The 17375-nt window shown below is 44.3% G+C and overlaps 2 protein-coding genes across 2 annotated transcripts in view; one reads left to right on the top strand and one right to left on the bottom strand.

The window, feature by feature from the left end:
- Positions 1–8196, bottom strand: part of BMPR2 (bone morphogenetic protein receptor type 2) — a 105724-nt gene extending 97528 nt beyond the window's left edge. The window contains exon 1 of the mRNA XM_036387212.2: positions 7104–8196. Coding sequence (XP_036243105.1) covers positions 7104–7179 — 76 coding nt within the window. The 5' untranslated portion in view covers positions 7180–8196. The remainder of the gene's footprint in view (positions 1–7103) is intronic.
- Positions 7330–10101, top strand: LOC118689099 (translation initiation factor IF-2-like). The gene is made up of 3 exons (XM_036387186.1): positions 7330–7587; positions 7639–8295; positions 8466–10101. The coding sequence occupies exons 1-2, from the start codon at positions 7330–7332 to the stop codon at positions 8281–8283; spliced, it is 903 nt and encodes a 300-aa protein (XP_036243079.1). The 3' UTR covers positions 8284–8295; positions 8466–10101.
- Positions 10102–17375: the final 7274 nt, after the last annotated feature.

Raw genomic sequence — 17375 nt, 5'->3', positions numbered from 1 at the left:
TTGGGAAAATCTAATTAAGGTTCTTTAACATGGATGGTCTAGGAGTCTGGTATCAAGTATCTGCTGCTTTAATTGTAGAAATAAAACGTTTCATTTTTAACAGAAACCAAACCATACTGAGGAAGCCTCATAAGGGAAAAGCAAGAGCAGTAGATCATGTTTAGTCAGTTGTTCTTGTCCCTGAACTACATTAAAGCTTCTCACACCAGGTAAAGCTGACCTTTGTGACTTATGCAGAGGGAAGTGCACTTGATGCCAGGAATGACGAGCTTGAGATGACACTGCCAACGCCCAACACTCTGATATTAATTAGGTGCTGCATTCTCCAATGTATAAACTAAGGAGCCAATTAACATACGTGACCTAGGATCATACTTACAGCCATCTCACTACCACCAAAAAATCCAAAAAAGCCTCTCTTACCCATCTTTTCTTACACCCATCCTGCTTACAACTCAAAACAGTCAAAGGATATGTAGTAGAAGGAGCAGCAGAAATGTCAGCTTTGGGCTGGACGTAATAGTAAGAGCTTCTGTACTGGCTTGTTAGTGGCAGGTGGGCAAGGTAATGCAAGGTTCCCTGAACCACTGCCAGTGTCATTGTCTGCCACTTACTCCAGAAGGTGACAGTTCATACCTTCCCATTACTCCTGCTTAAATGAACAATAAAACTACTTTTCATGAACTTGACAGATTGAAGCAAGTAGAAATATATGCATTACAAAAACATTCAAAGGGACCACTGGAAAAGCCTGAGTTACAGCACTGTTGAAAAGAAGATCATAAGGAAGCTTGATGTGTGGGATATCTGAACTACAGAATAGACACAGGACAATCAGCTAAACACAGTTTTGGAAGTGTGAAAAACAATGCATACCATTTAAGTTACTCATACACACTGTGAAGTTCATAAATGGATGATAAGCATTCAGTAAAATGATTTGGGCATTGTTTTGCAAGTTCAGTCAAAAAAATTGGCTACTACACTGTCTCAGAAACACCAGTTGTTCCACTAGCAGCAAACTAATTGCCTAGAAATGTGACTCTTCTCCCACACTTCTTAGCCAACTCCCACATCTCCCACAGAGGGATCCCTCATTCTCCCCCAGATCTCCTACAGCATGCCAAGTGAACAGGAAAAAAACAGGACTGTGCATAGTCCAGAGCAGTGTATGCACCAACACTTACATCCTGGGCTGAGTTATGCTCCTCTTTTCCCTTGAAAAACCCCTACCTTCGAACTTTTTCCTCTATTCCTCTATTCAGTTCCTAATTTTTCATGAAAATGGTAGCAAATTAATCTCTTGAGACTTTCTCATCTTTCACATATGGTTGAAATTGGCTAGCAGATTACGGAGTTAGAGGTGGAGACAGAAGGGTTCACAGATGTCAGTCTTCTGGCTCCATAACGCATATTTTTCCTTCCTTCTCTCACAGAATAAACCAAAGAGAGAATACAGAGTACTGAGAGATACAAAAGGTAGACACATTTACAGTTCAAAACAGAACACACGAGAAGCAAACTCAGTAAGGCAACTGACAAAACTGACACATCCCAGTGACTTGAAACAAAATGCCATCACTACCCAAAAGCTTGTGGTTTTGAAACTTACACGACTGAAGGAAAAGGAGAAGGGTAAAGGCATCATCTGAATGACTGTGTGTCTCATTCATTCTCACAAGAAAGAACAGAGATCTTCCAAACTGCTACCTATAACTTTGCTTTGTCTCCCTTCCCAGTGCAGAAGGTTCATTCCACTCATTCTCCAAGCAAGTCTGACAAATGTTCAGACACTATCTCTGTCTGGCTGTCTCATACGCCTTGGTTCTCATCCCACAGCAAACCAGACCCAATCCTTCATCCTTTCAAATCCCTCCTGCCCCAGCCTTTCTTCCTGCTCACCACACCTCCTGACTGACCTCTCCTATCAGATTCTCAGCCGCTCAGCCCAGCTCCCAGCCCTGCAATTAACACATTAACAGACATCTCCAGTCACCAAGGCACCATCAGGAATCGAAATTCTGGGAAGAGCACAGTTCTCAAAAATTTTTAAAAACTGAAAAATTGCATTTTAAAACACTAATGATCAAAAGCTTAAACACGGGAACTTATCTAAACTGGTATTCCCTGGCAATTGCCTGTGTATGTATACTACATTACACTTTCAGGTGGATTGCCACATATTAATTATGGCATATCTTAAACAATCTTGCATTATAAAAGAGGCAAAAAAAACAAATCTACTACTGTTGCATTATGAAAAACATGATAATTAAGCACTGTAACAGGCCAGACTACCTAGACAGGCTATGAAATCCCTCTTCACTGGAGATTTTAGAGATGTTAGACAGACATCATTATCTGTACTTACACAACCAGGCCATGGAGGAAACAGAGAAACAACTTCTAGCCTTATACTTCTGTGAACTTATGCTTCAGAAAAAATATAAGAGGGAAAAAACCCCAAAAAATACTACACCACCAAAAACCACAAACAAGTAAAAAAGAATCAACCAAACAAACCTAAAAAAAAAAATCCCAAAACAAAACACCATAAAATCCACTCTGCAGAAAATCAGTTTGCATACTGAAATGTTAGTCTTTTGGGGAACAGTTCCTGTATTTCACTTATTCTTAAATTCAAAATCAAGCAGTGAGTAGCTCCACTAAGTCTAGAATCTCAATAAAATTAATAGTTACTGCCTGTAAGCTATGCACAGATTCCAGTCCTACCCAACCTAAATCATCACCCAGCCTGTTTTATTCAGGGCATAAACATTTTGTTCCAAATGAAACTTTACACTCAGCTCACAGCCCTGGCTATAAAGTTATATTCTGCCCAGAAAATGACAGCACATACTCATAGCACAGCCAGACTGAGTCCAAACACAATGCAGCTCCAGTACCAGGCACTCTGTTGTTAGGAATAAAACATTTCTGAAGAACCCAATATAAATTTCTTGTCTCTCCAGTGAGAAAGGCAGGGGAAAATGGTATTCACCAAGGAAACAATGCCACTGACTATACAAACTACTGATAAATACTTAATGAAATATAAAAAGGAAGGGGAGCAACAACATAGAAGTCAACAAATATTTTTTTAGAGAAATTTGTAGTAAGTGCTAGGGAGATGCCATCAAAATAACCACTTCAACAAACTTCAGTGTAAGAATAATTTTAAGAAATACAGTTATGCTTCCCTCTCTGTCCAGGGTGAAGTGAGGTTGGCCTGCCTTTATCAGAGAAGGATAGGCAGACAATTGAGCCAGCTTTTTATACATGGTTCCTTTGAGGATAAAACCATTCACACTGGAGCAAGGTATCTGTGTAATGTCTCAGGGCTTGAAATTTGGGTTCCTCAGCCACCAGATGAGCACAGCTTCCATCTCCTCACAGGCTGTGCCAACACTGCACAGTGTAGTACCCCAGTACTGAAGTCTGCTTGGGAACTGGAAGCACCTGAGTAAAAATATCACAGAGGCTCATACAGGCTGATTTACCTAATGGAAAAAAGGCTCTTCCCAGCAGGGTGAACAGCTTGCACAGCTACACAATTTCTTTACACAAGCACACAGCCCATGAAGGTCCAGCCTGGTGTCCAGGCTGCACTTGTGCTCTGGTTATCCTTCAGGCACCAGTGTGCACCTCAAGCCAACAGCCTGGCTTCCATTTCCCAGGCTAAGATTTCTGAGATGACTCCCAACACAAACAGAAAAATAAACAGAATTTTATGTTACATTTGAAAAGCAAAAACATAAACAATGGGTGTAGCTCTAGTAAATAAGTAGAAATCAGGGTGCAGATAAGTTTAAAAAACCCCCACTGTTTAATATGCAAGATATATAGGATCAGTTACTAATTTGAAACACTGAATTAGAAGAACTAAGTTGAATATCCAAAGGAGATTATTCCTCATTTCACCCAATTCACATTTCAGACAAATTATGTTGAGATACTAAAGTAACTTTAACGAGCAAGACAGAATTAGATAAAGATGCTTCAGTTCACTCATTTTAATTAATAATTAAAATTATCATTTAAAAAAATTCAATCTCTATCCAATTCCTTCCACACTTTAATTTTTGCAGCCCTGTTGAACCGCACAGATACAGAATTATGAAAATACTCCCAAAGATAAAAGGATATTCTGTTTACTTTATATACCTTATACTTTCTGCAAGTAATTTACACATTAGACAATGGAATGCTGTCTACCCTGGACATGTATGCAGAAGGAAAAGTGGTTCAGTATTGCATATCACAGAACGTAAGCAAGTGAAATGAGGAAAGATTGTATCTTTAATATCTGGTCCATACGAACACCCAAACAAAATTCTTTTGCAATACTGGGGAACAGCTCAAAGGCTCACCAACCACCTCTTCAGGCACAAGCCCTCATGATTAACACATCAGATTCCTCTACAATATAAAGACATATTTTTATATGTCTCACAGTTCTAAATCACAAAAGATTTAGAAATAAGTATTTAAAATAATTTGAAAAATAAAGAACAGAATGTTGCAAACCATTTTTGTCCAATACTGCTTTTTAAACCTCTACCCAAGACTGCTGTCAGTAAAATGTCCTCACTAAAGCATTTCTCTTTACAAAGACTAATACATTATTTAAACACAGACTTATCAGATAACTGTTAAAATCTGTATTTTATGGAGGAAGCCAGTAATATTTTCCTCCTAATAATCAGCAAATATTTCTGCATCTAGAGCTAGTTCTTTATTGTATCTTCAATTAGAAAGGGGAAGGAAGAATCACTTTCTTGCTTCATTCATATTCCAGATTATGAGTGGAACTATCATCTACAACCCCATGGTAAGATTTTTTGTGTCATCTTCTTTATTCATCGTTTTATCTTCCCTTTCCTGTCCATACTAAACCCAGGTCTTTGTGGAGCTCTCCCCAGAGAGGTCCAGATATTCTCCTCCAGACAGAAACTTAAAAACCTGTTATCAAAATACTTTCCCTCTGATGTCATGATTTTGCATTTATAGTCACTCAATTCTATACACTGCTGAGATATAGTATCTGTTCACTAATCAGAAGAAAGAATTAATAGGGGTTTCAAAGCTACAAAGGCAGCATTTTCACTCTGATGGGAGCATACAGTTCATACTTTGGGGGAGGGGAAGAGAAGAAAGAGTGTTGGCTCTTTCATGAACATAAAAGGGCAGAATTACACATTAGTGTAGCTTCCCCATGTATAGACATTTTTTTCTGAAATGCAGTGTAAACTTAAAATCAGCCATTAGCTTCCTTAACTAAAGCTCAAATCATCCATGTAATTACTTTTACAGAGGATTATGACCAAGTTTTTTTTAAAATGTGAATTGTGAAAATTTCACAATTAAGAAATAAATCACAATGAGAAAATAGGTTCCTATTCGCAAACCAACCGACCAAGCTGGCATTGTTAATACCCTTTTAACAAGGCAGAACTGAAATACTGGGAATGCTGTTGCCAGGTCAGAATTGAAGTGAATTGGGTAAACCGTGCAAATGGGCTCTTACAGCACCTGCCCAGCCCTTGGCCTGCTACAAATCTGTACTTGCTCCTTCAGTAACCCTTCTTCATCAGGGCACAGAAATGACCAACTCACTGAAGTTTCCACAAAGGCAAAAAAAAGCCTATAGTTTTTAAAAAAATACATTTGAAAGAAAAGTTGAGATGCTGAGCATTCTTGATTCATATGTGCTTTAATACCAAGATTTTTGACCTTCAGAAGTCCCTTCTCCCAGGAAAAAAAAAAAAAGAGGAGAATAAACCAAAAACGCTCCTCAGAAACGACCACAGAGAGACGCTGCAGACATCCATCTAAAATAATGGCAGTCAAAGGTCAGGATGATATAGGGAACATCGAGCTTTTCATTTATGAATCTTCCTGAAAGACACCTCTTAGTAAGCAGAAGCAAGAAAATCAGGGACTATCCAGTCAGAGAAAACTGCCTAAACATGTGTAATTTACAGGATTTTCCTAATAATGGCACCAAGTATCTTCAACTTTGACAAGTTGAAGATACTTGGTGCCATTATTAGGAAAAATAAGACCTCACTGAAATATAACACGGAAACCACCGTGCTTGTTGGGTCATCTCAGCAACATTCTGCAATTTTTCTCTGAAGATTCGCTTATGAACTATATCCAGAAGATTACAAAATATCACGAAGAAAAGCAAGCACTGCAGATTGGATCCCGATCATTAAAACGACAGGAAAGTCGTAGGAGTCTTCCAAAAGTGTTGGAAAATGCATACTGCAAGAACAATTGGTATTCCTGCCTAACAAAGCTGGGTTACACTCGAGGGCTCCAACATGTTAATCTGTCACCGTGACAGAAAAGCAAAGGATGCCAGACCAACACACATCTCTTTTCCAACACCCTGCATATCTAACACTGAGCTTCCGAAGACAATTAAAAACAGGACTACAGTATCCAAATATACGAGTAAGGATGCTCTTAGCATTTCTGCTTCCAACTTCTTGTTATAAAAAAAGAGTACCCTTCAAGACCTTTCAGCATTCCTTAGTAGCGTTTTTTGCGTTCTATAATCACAAGTGACAAAAGAAATAGCTCCATATTTGCTTCAGATCTCTCCAGGGGGAAAAAAAAATACACGTTACAGTAATTCTGTTACAAAACTACAGCACATGTGTAAGGCCCCGAGAAGCACCGATGCTGATAAAATTAAAAATGGCTGTGCCCGAAGATCCCACAGCGAAACAGGCACAGCTCTGCTGACGATTAAAATATATATTAAAAATTCCTGCATTACCTTACAAAGGGCGAGGTATGCAAAACAAAAAGATTATATATATTTCCAAAACTGAAGTAAGTTATTAGACAAGAGATGCAGATCTAAGCAAAGCATTCTTACTGAGTGCAGGTCGAGCTCATTTACACAATAAAGCAGATTTTATTCCCCGAGACACTTAACGTATCAGGATTTCAAAACTTTTATCAGGCTTCTCCACCAAAATAGATGCCCAGCACTTTGTAAGGAGGCACAGATGGGCCCAAATACCAGCGGACCCCACCCCCTTCCCGCTGCCAAAATGGCCAGTTCGTTCCACCCAGTGGCTACTCACCAGCCGCAGTGCCGAGCAGCAGGGTGGCACTGGAGAGCAGGAGCACCAGCTCAAGGTGCTGCAGTGAGGCAGGCATACCTGGGCAAGCCACGGTTCGAGCCGCCAGGAGAAACAAATAGGGGGTTAAAAAAAAAAAAAAAGCCAAACCCCGAAGAGAGGAAATTCCTCTTGCTTTCGCACAGCCTTCCTTAACTCTCTCGGTTTACAATCCCGTCTGGAAGGGCAAATGGCAGATGAGAGGAGCCGTCTTCGCTCTTACTCCATTACAGCCGCCTGCCTTCATGCCTCGGGAGCAGGCAGCGCTCAGCGGACACGGGGGAAGCGCCTGGCTCTGCCTCCCAGCCCCGCGGCATCTCCCCCGCCGGGGAGGACGGCGGCACGCTCCCGACCCCGCTGGGAACCGGGCTATTTCCCACGCAGCTTCACGATATCGAAGAAAGCGCCCGGTTGGGAAGGGAACATATCCAGACGCGCCCACAGCGGTGTCAGTCAGCGCGGGCCCTGCGGGCTGGCCGGGGCGCGGAGAGCGAGCTAGGTGCTCACGGCGGCGGCGCGTCCCATCCCGGCAAAGGTCTCTGTCCTCCGGCCGCCCCTCCTCGCTGCCTCACGCTCCGGGGAAGGCGGCGGCGAGGCCCCCTGTTCTCACGGCGAGGGCTGCGGCTGCATCCCGGCCCATCTGCCTCCCGCGCCGGGCGGGCTCCTCCGCGCTGCCCCGGCCACCGCCGCAGCACCGACGCCACCCCCGGCCACCCCGACGAAGGTGGGGCCCGGGGCGGCGAGGCCCCTCCTCGGCGGCTCCAGCTACGAGCGCACCCGGCTGCTCTCCGCGGGCGAAGGCCCTTCCCGTCCTCTGCCTCCCGCCCCGAGTTTCCACAGCGCCGGGCAGCGTAGCCCGGCCTCCTCACGCCGGTCTCCGCTCAGCCCCTCCGCGCTGCCAGCGCCTTCCTCCCCCCGCGCCGGGCTCGCCGGCGAGGGGCCGCTCCGCCTCCTTCCCCTGCCCGCCGCCGGCTGCGGGCGGGAGCCGAGCGAGGGCCGAAGCTCCGCCGCCCGCGCCCCCTCTCGCCCGCCCGCCCCAACAGCACGGGCGGCTCCAGACACAAAGGGGAGTCGCTGCAGCCGCCGGCCCGGGCGCCCGTCCCGCCGCACCACCCCCGCCGCCCGGCTCCGCCCCGCACCATAGAGGTGGCTCCAGGTAGACAGAGCGGGGCCGCCGGGCGGAGCTCCGCCGGCTGAGGGAGGGGGCTCGGGGCCGAGGGCACCGCCACGGGCGGGAGCTGCGGGCGAGGGGCGGCTCCGAGAGAAGGAGAAGGCCCCGGTAGACCTTCCCGGGAAGGCCGCAAACGGCCCCCTCACCCCATGCAGGCTGTCTGTGAGAGAGGCTGTCGGCAGGGAGGCGTGAGCTCAGGATTCACGAAAAACGCTGTAACAACAAGAAAAAATGTTTAGCAGTCTCCGAGATTGCGTCATGCTTGAACTCGGTGGCCTGCCTGTCAAACACCCGGAGCTTCTGCCTCGTCCTCGGGTTCAAGCCCCCGTTGTCTCTGTCCCTGTGAGCTCCCCGAGGAGCGCTGGCCATACCATCTACTGCTCTCCCGCGGTGAGCCCAGGCAAGTCGCGGAAACACGGATCCCTTAGGTTGGAAAAGACCTCTGAGATCATCGAATCCAACCTGTGACCGATCAGCTGACCCTGGCAGCTAAGTGCCATCCAGTCTTTCCTTAAACACCTCCAGGGACGGTGACTCCGCCACCTCCCTGGGCAGCCCATTCCAATAGCTAACCACCCTTTCTCTGAAGAATTTCTTCCTAATGTCCAATCTGAAATCCACTCAGCTCCTCTGGCTTCAGCCACGTGACTCTCTCAAGCAAAACTATTATCTATGTCTTAAATTAAAGAGATTTTATGATTTCAAAACAAAGATTAAGTGAGCCCACTCAGCTGTTTGTATGCTTTAACCTTTGCTGTATTGCACAGGACCAAAGAGCTGATGGGAGAGCTGTGACTGGAACGTAGTGTCTGATGTTCTGGCCTAGCAAGGCTCTTTCAAACAAGTTTTACTGGCTGTTGCATAGAAAAAAGGTTCTTAACACCCTGCACACCGAAGGCACCTTCATATCTGGGCATCACCAAAGGTTTGATTATGGGAAATGCTTCCCTGTGCCAAAATTCTTATACCAGTTACGAGTTCAGAAATCCAATTGCACACCTCAAAATATTGAATGCTACTACATAAAATGGTGTAGTTGCAAGTCAGAGTTAGAATTTTAGTGATAATAAAAGTTTTCTGCATAATTCTGTTCCTCTTCACAAGCCATAATGGATGAAATAGATGTAATCTGTTACTTTGATCATCAAGAGAATTATTAAATAAATTATACTAGAATTTTCTTCATTGTGGTGCTTTGGCCAGGGTCATAGTTTGACATTCCTAGGGTCAAGGTGAATTTACACTGATAGTTATAAAATATTTTTAAAGTTTCCTACAATATTTTTACTTCCAATCTATGCGTGTCCAGCATGGATATGGGTGAGACAATAAAATATAGAATCACAGATTGTAATTTGTATTGCCACTTTCCAGAATTGCAACCACACGTTAACCACAGTATCCTTCCTGTTATTTGTGAAATACGAATGTCAAGAAATAACCTTTAGAAGTAACACCAACACCAAAGCTTCCCCCTCAACAGCTAGAACAATTTTACCTCCAAGAGAGGAAAAAACCCTAACACTGAATATTTTTCTGCAGCACCAAAATCCAATGTTCTTTTCTGGTTCCACAGACACCAAACTATGCAACACACCTTCTGCCCAGCTGCAGCTACCAATAAAAGAAGCAAGATCTACTTTGTTCAGAGAAAACAAGAACCTTGCCATGTGGGTTGCACAGCACTGCCACTGTTTAGATGGTAAAAGAAAATTACTGTAATTGTTTATGACGTGTATGAAAACCTGCTCAGCCTGAAGTAAATGACAGAGGTCTCACTTGTTTCAATAATTCTAGTTTTGGCTCATTGATTAATACTAGGAATTCTTCTCCACAAGAAATTGTACAAAAACATATATTCTGCCTTAAAACACTTTTCTTTCTTTCTCTCCACAAAACAGATTTGAATTTTGTTCTGTCTTTTCCTAAAATAAAGGAAAAAGACATGTAATTTTTAATACAATTACTTCCTTTTAGTTTCACAAAAAACCCAAACCCCATCAAGAAAACACCCTACTGAAGGGCAGGGGGCTGTGCATCTGCTTTGCTGGAGTTCCTATCAGCCCCTTGGACTAATCTCACACACTTGCAGTTTGCAAGATTTTCCCCTGCTTCCCTAAGCTATGTTGAGTCCTGCAGATGTTCTCTGCAAGGGCCGGGTGCCCTGGCCCGGTGTGACTGTGCCCGGCTCCGGTCACACCCCGGTGCCAGGCGGCAGAGCAGGAACTGCAGAGCAGGAACTGCGGCACCCCGGTGTCCCCGGAGCCGGCAGGGCCCAGGAGGGGCTGACCCCCTCACAGATGCAGAAAGCAATCGCTGCTGTCTAAGCACAGAAGCAGCTTCCTTTTCCCACGGTGGTGGGAGGAAACCAGAGATCCAAACTGTCACAGTCAGGCTCGCTCATTGTTATGTGCTTGGACAAGAACATATTTATAATTCTTCCTGTGATATTGTTTTATCTGTAAGCTAGGGTTTCGCTCTCCTAATATTCAGCAACACCAAGTAAAACCTACAGAAAAGTAGTCAGGTTAATGAAAAATTGCAGAGTGCAGGACAGTAAATCTGGGATGCAGGTTCAGGTAAAGATGGGGAGACGAGAAAACACATCAAATTTACCAAGATTTAAAATATTCTGACTGAAGCACTGTATTTCCACCAGGAAGAACTCTGACCAATGAAACAACACTACTGAACTTAGTGGAGATAAGACTGTTAAAAAATATGAGGAGGAAAGGCCTTAGGAAGCAGATGGTCTTTTGCAGCTGTGTTCACTGTTCTCCCAGCCAGGCAGAGGCAAGGCTGCCCCAGCAGCACGGTCGTGGGGCAAGGACGAGGAGGACAGTGGCACAGGAGCCAGGGTCTGTAGCTGGAAGCTCCCCAAGATGAGGGTCAGATACAGCAGGGGACGTGTATCTTGCCCTTGGGTAGGGAGCTCTGAACAGCACAGGCACAAACAGCACGTGGGGGTTGCCCTTTGCTTCAGTGAGGCACAGAGAGGAGAAATGCAGCTGATAGAGGCTCAGGAGTGTCCCGCTCTGGCTCAGACTGATGCAGACACAATCATGTTGATATCACAGCACGTAAGAGAAATTAAATGTGTCCTTGTTAGCAGCATCCCCTTTAAACAATACACATCTTTATTTTTAATTAACTGGAATAAGGGAAACTATTTTCATGCTACCAAGAGAGTATTCCAATCAGTGGAAAATAAGATGAACAAAGAATGAAGAAAACTCAAATGAACTATGAAACAATAGCTTGAGTTTCATTTCTTTTCAGAAAATCCAATGTTCAGGCACTTTTAAAAGATTTCTCAGGGTAGGTTCACTGTTATCCAAGAGTTTTTGAGCGCTGATGCAATATAACTGTTATCATTGTTAGGACTCAGGGGACTGTTCTTTTTGACAGGGCCTTTCATGAAGTCAACAAATCAGTTTAAAACAAGCCATAAATTATATTTGGCTGCCTGTCAGCTTGGCTGGGGTGTTCTCTCAGTGCTGCTGTAAGCGTTGGGGAAAGAATATAACAACACGTCCAGATATTTTGCTTTTAGGAGATATTTTGTTCCTAATTTAAAAAGAAAGCATCCCCCTACCATTGACTCTGATGCATAAACATATGTTAGAACAGCCATCAAGATTTTTACAGACTTCCCTACAAATAAATACACCCATTCTGGATCCTAAGTGATAGCTTAATAAATAATGGACTCGGTACAGATCTCCCCAACAAATGCCTGCCACTCATTGCTAAACTAGGGAACTGTCAGCAAGATCATCACCCCACTCTTGCTCCTGTATGTGGAGAGAGAGGTGGTTCCTGATAGATGGGATCCAAGCCTCCTATAGCTCTCTAGATATTATTAACATCCTGAATTGCAGCCAGAACTCACAGAAAAGACAATAGTGTCTACTTACAGTCTGCTGAGTTAGCAGCTACAGCTTCAGCCAGTGCAGCCAAACAAGAAATCACGCACAGACGTCATTACCTTTGGAAGTGTTCAGTTCCTTGTTTTATATAGATTTTCCCATCAGTGTCCAGTCCTGGCTGCTGCAGAGTGGCATCAACACATCCCATAGGTCCCCTTGGAGTCAGGGCAGGGAAGGTGGCTGTGGGAAGACCACACTTACAGGGAAGCAGGCACATATGCATAAGGAAAACCAATGAAACCTCTGGAGATTTCAGAATCTGAACACAGAAGTACCTACCTCAGTCATGGACATGTTTCCTTGGGAATAGGGAAAGGCACCCTCTCCTTCAGAGCCTTTTTACAAACTACCAGCAGCACTTTCATCTCGTCTGAATTATTGTTGGGTTTTGCTGCTTTTCTGGGGCTTGATATTATCTTGGGAAAACAGATTCTGCAAAGGAGGGACAGAGGGACACCAAGCCTTGACTAAAATCCCAGAGAAGTCCTTTATGGGGTAAAGTCTGTTTCTTTCTGACAGGATGGAAAAGCCCTGTCCACAATGGTCAGCCTGTCCTGACAAGATGTGAGAGTGGCAAAAGCTCCCGTGGCATCACATACCAGACAAGGCTCTCGTGCTCCCAATTCTACCAAAAGCCTTAAGGAAATGGTAAATCAAATTCCCTGCCTCAGAGGGAATTAATTTCCCCTTTAGTCCAGTTAAATAATCTGTGCCAGACATTACTTTTGGCCTTTAGACTCATAAAAATCTGTCTGAGGGCTGTTATGACTTCATTTTTCTTTGTCTCTGAGGCAAAGAAAAGAGCACCTACTGTTGAGCTTTTGAAAAAACCCCAAAACATTTATGAGTATGAACTAGTAAATGTTTTCAGACTTGAGTTTTTCTAACTCTACCAGGCTGTTGTGTAATCTACTGCAAGGTGAACCACACTGTGCAATGAAGTCATGACAGTCTTTGACATCAACATTCTAAATCAGATAAGTTTTGTGGTAGCTTTGTTTACCTTTTGATAACAGACTCTTAATAAATTGAATGCAAAAATTAATTGCACCACTCTTGTGGCAGTCCCCAGAAAGATCTATTTTGATGTTTTGCTTCTTTTTTTTGTGCTGGTCTCACATTCCCTGATTTTGGTGTAGCAAGTGGTTTCCTATGGGGAGCCCATAATTGCATGATCAAAGGATCATGTGTGAGGATCAAGCCTGGAAACATAGCAGGTGGGTGTGGCACAGGTCGGCCTTGAGCGTGCAAGGAGGAGGAGGAGGAAGATGCACGCTGTGGGTTAAACAAAGGGAGTATTTTGTTTCTAAAAGGATTAGCAGTGAAATAGTTAATCATCATTTTTACATTTCATAATACATTATATTTCCCTGTGATAATGAACTACCAACACTGTTGGTAGCAGCTGCTGCCTTGTTTTAGAGATAACACTGCTTAGTCTGTGGAAATCTTATCTCCACTTTGGGGGTGGAGGTGAGAGAAACTTTCAAGTTAGCTCTGAGAAGCACCTCCCACTTTGAATTAAGTCTGAAATCATATGTTAAAGGCCTTTTACAGCTTGTCTGAATCTCTTGGCTTGTTCATCACAACATAAAATGGGAAATTTGCTGCAGGGTTTTTATCAGTTCAAAACATCACTTGTTCATTAAATCCAACAATGGACGTAGTCAGAAATAGAAACGTAATGAGCTGTGTCAGAATCATCTTTGGTCTGCAGCAGATGGGTATGTCATCACCACAGACCTGCAGGGTTTCATTCCTCAGAGCTACCTGAGCCTTCTCACACTCACGACAGGCAGCTGGGAACGGAGCTCAGGCAATCTCCAACACTCTCTCCTGCTACTGTTACCTTCCTTTGCCTTCTGGTTCTGGGTTGTTGGGATTTTTTTCTTTTCAGCTGTTGGTTGGTGTTTTTTTAATTACTCACTACACAAGATAGTTAGCGGTGCAAGTCAGGTTGGTTTCCAAAAGCCACCTTTTCCTTCTTGGTCTTAATTAATTTCTTGCAGACAATTAGGATTTGACCTAAAAATATTTCTCCAATCAGCTCAATACTATGAGGAAGCTAATAAAATGCCCTCTGAGAACAATATGAAAGCCTCTGATAGAGCTGCACTCCTTTTTTCATGGTGGAGGTCCAGAGGAAGCAGCATCTGTTTGTGCTTATTGCTGGCCATCCTTGAACTTCACATCAGCCTGACAAGTGCCAGGCATTCGTCTAAAGGACAGAAATGGTGTCTACAACATGCATTTGTTCCTTCTTATTTTAAATGACAGTGTGGAGGGAACCCTTTTTGCTCAGACTTCTTAGAACTGTTGCCCTTTGCAATGAGAAAGGAGGCATCAACTGCGAGCCCAACAGCAGAGCTTCTTCAGGTTTTGTCCTCTCTTGCAAATGTGAAAAAGAGTAAAAACAGAGTTGAATTGAAGCCCCTTTTAACTCAGATTTTGTTGCCACTGCAAGGACAGTGTCAGAGGGCTGACCACTCTCAGATCCACAGCTTCCAGAGAAAGGTGCTGCTGAGTGTGCCTGCCCAGCGTTCCTTTCCTGTATGCAGCCAGCTCTGGGAACATCACCTGGAGGAAGATAAAAATAAAATTATTACCTTTTACTAAACCAAACAGGAGATTTCTATCCCTTCTGTTTCTGCCTGTAACATGACATCTGTTGCCTGACAATTTTGAGACATTTTTATCTGAGAAGATTGTTCCTTCAGATCAAGAAATGAGTCAGTACCTCTGCACACCCTGCTTGCTTCTCATGGATTGATTTGGAAACATGAACCCAACTAACTGCTTCCCCAAAGCATCCATTAGCAACCCTCTCCTTGAAGTGATACAGGCCAGGACACCAACTCCAGCCACCAGCATCAGTCCTGCTTGCTGGAGCCTGCAGGTAACATTGCGGGCACAGTTTCTTCCTACCCCTCTGAGTTGAGTAAAATCAATGTCTGAGCAGAGTTTTCCCTCTCTAGCATTTTTACCAGTTTCACTTTTGTATTTATTTACTTTCAACCATCCCCTCAACTTTGGAGAAGTTGCATTTAGCAAAAGGAAAAACTACCCGCCCTATAGCTCAGCTCTCATAAGTGCTGAAGCTCTCACATTCCCAGCAACAGAAGGGTGGAAGGGGTGTGAAATGAGGGCAAAGAGAAGAATGGACCCTGAACGAAATGTTGAACAGAAAGAGGGAGGAAGTTGTAGGCAGGAAAGAGAGGATCTGAGGAGTGAAAGGAAGAGAGAAAATGTTACAGGAGAGGGTTTATGTTTGAATATGGATTTAAATGAAAATGCATTTTGATTCAACAGAAAGGAGGGTGCTAAACTCAGATCTCTGTTAGGAGCCATACTGACAGGGACACTGGCTTGGAAGTTTCAGAATGCTCATCTGCAGGAGTAGGTCCCTGGGACAGGCTGGCAGATAGTCAGACTCAGAAGGAAACAGCAAGTCTCAAGTTTCTCTTGGCTTAACCAAAAGCTGTAAGCATATTCTTCCTGCTCTCCACTTGTATTCAGAGCTCCCCTGCGTATTTTGTTGATGAAATCTCTCACCCCCATTCAGGAGATAGCAGCATTTGCTAAACACACTCTGCCTTGCTACCAGAAGAGCTTCTGACCTTGTCCTGTCTTCTCCTTAGCGTTTGGCAAATACTTATCTGTACTCAACTGTGACCTCCAGCCAGCTGGGTAAAAAGCTCTGGAGCCAAACATGTGCACAAATGATTCCAGGGGCAGCTGTTACTACTGGATTATCTCTTCCTGTGGTTTCCACAGATAGAAATAGTTAATATATGTTGCAGTTTACAGCTCCTTTCCCTTTAGCAGACCAAGGACCATCTTCCTTCAACTCAGGGCCATTAAATCCATCTCAACAAAGAGGGCCTTCAATCTGGCACTCCCCTGTTTTGCCAGATGTATCCCATCGGATGAAGCAGAGCCTGCAACAGCCAAAATCACAAATCACAGCCCTGCCATCTTTAGCCAAGAAGGTCTCCATTTAATCACTCTTCTCAAGTTATGTGTAACAGAGGCCATTCTGTGTGTATCCAAGCACAGCACCCCCCTCTCTCCAACCCCTCCAGCCTCCCACAGCTCAGACATGAGGTGTTTTTTCACCCTGACGCATTGAGGTCCACGCCTGATCAGAGTTCATTCAGCCCGAAGAGCAGCAATGACTCGCTTCCAAAAAATGAGACTATTATGGCTAGAGACCATTATGAAAGCCTGCGTGGAGCTGAGACCAGATGTGTGCTCAGCTCACTCCAAACATTGCTTAGAGCAAAGCCCTGGATTGTTATGGTTTTGTTTTTTAAACAAAACAGGATTGACAGAATCTCCTCTGTAACAAGAAAGATTTTCTGATGTTTTTCTGCACTGCTGTTGCACATGTGTGGCTGGGCTGGGAGCTCACACCCACCGACAGTGACCACAGCAGCTCTCAGAAGTGGATGAAGACGTGGAAGGAGCCCTTATGTGATAGGATGGAAGTGATGGCGATGCCAGCCCATTTAAGTTCAGCTCCAAGAATCAGCTTGTGGTCATTGGGACCATGTTATTTTTCAGTAGGAAGTTCTGTATGAGCCCCTGGAAGTGAGAGCGATAACATGGCTCTGATCACTTTTTGCCCCCACAGCAAACCTTTCATCAGAGGAACCTCAAAGCAACTTGCCAGCAAGAATGGGCACAACCTCACACTGTGCCTGTGAGATAAGCGAAGGATGGAATAGATTAACTGCTTAAAAGCACACAGCAGCTCTGTGGGATGAAGGAAAAATAAGAAAAAACCCTTATATATACATACACGTTTGAAACCATACAGGGTTTTATGGAGAGGCAGCCTGGAAGGCTGCCAGGATACTGAAATTGCCACCCCTACACAACCACGAATACCATGGAAACCAGTAGGGCACTGGCAGGCAGGAAAGGAAATCAGCTGAAAAATGGCTTTCCATGAAATGCAGCCAGGCTGGGACACTGCTCCCCTCCTGACTGAGGGAGGCCTACGTGCCTAACCGCCAGTGCTGCTGCCGGTGGGAGCTGGGCTCCAGGAGGGAGCCATTCCCAGTAATTTCCCAGCCTGGGGTAACGCTTTCCTGGCGGCGGCCAGTGGATGACAGCAAAAAGAGGGATGGCTGA

Source organism: Molothrus ater, chromosome 7 (assembly GCF_012460135.2).
Source record: "Molothrus ater isolate BHLD 08-10-18 breed brown headed cowbird chromosome 7, BPBGC_Mater_1.1, whole genome shotgun sequence".
Classification (NCBI taxonomy): domain Eukaryota; kingdom Metazoa; phylum Chordata; class Aves; order Passeriformes; family Icteridae; genus Molothrus; species Molothrus ater.
The sequence above is the reverse complement of the archived record's forward strand: the minus strand, read 5'-3'. Positions and strand labels throughout refer to the sequence as shown.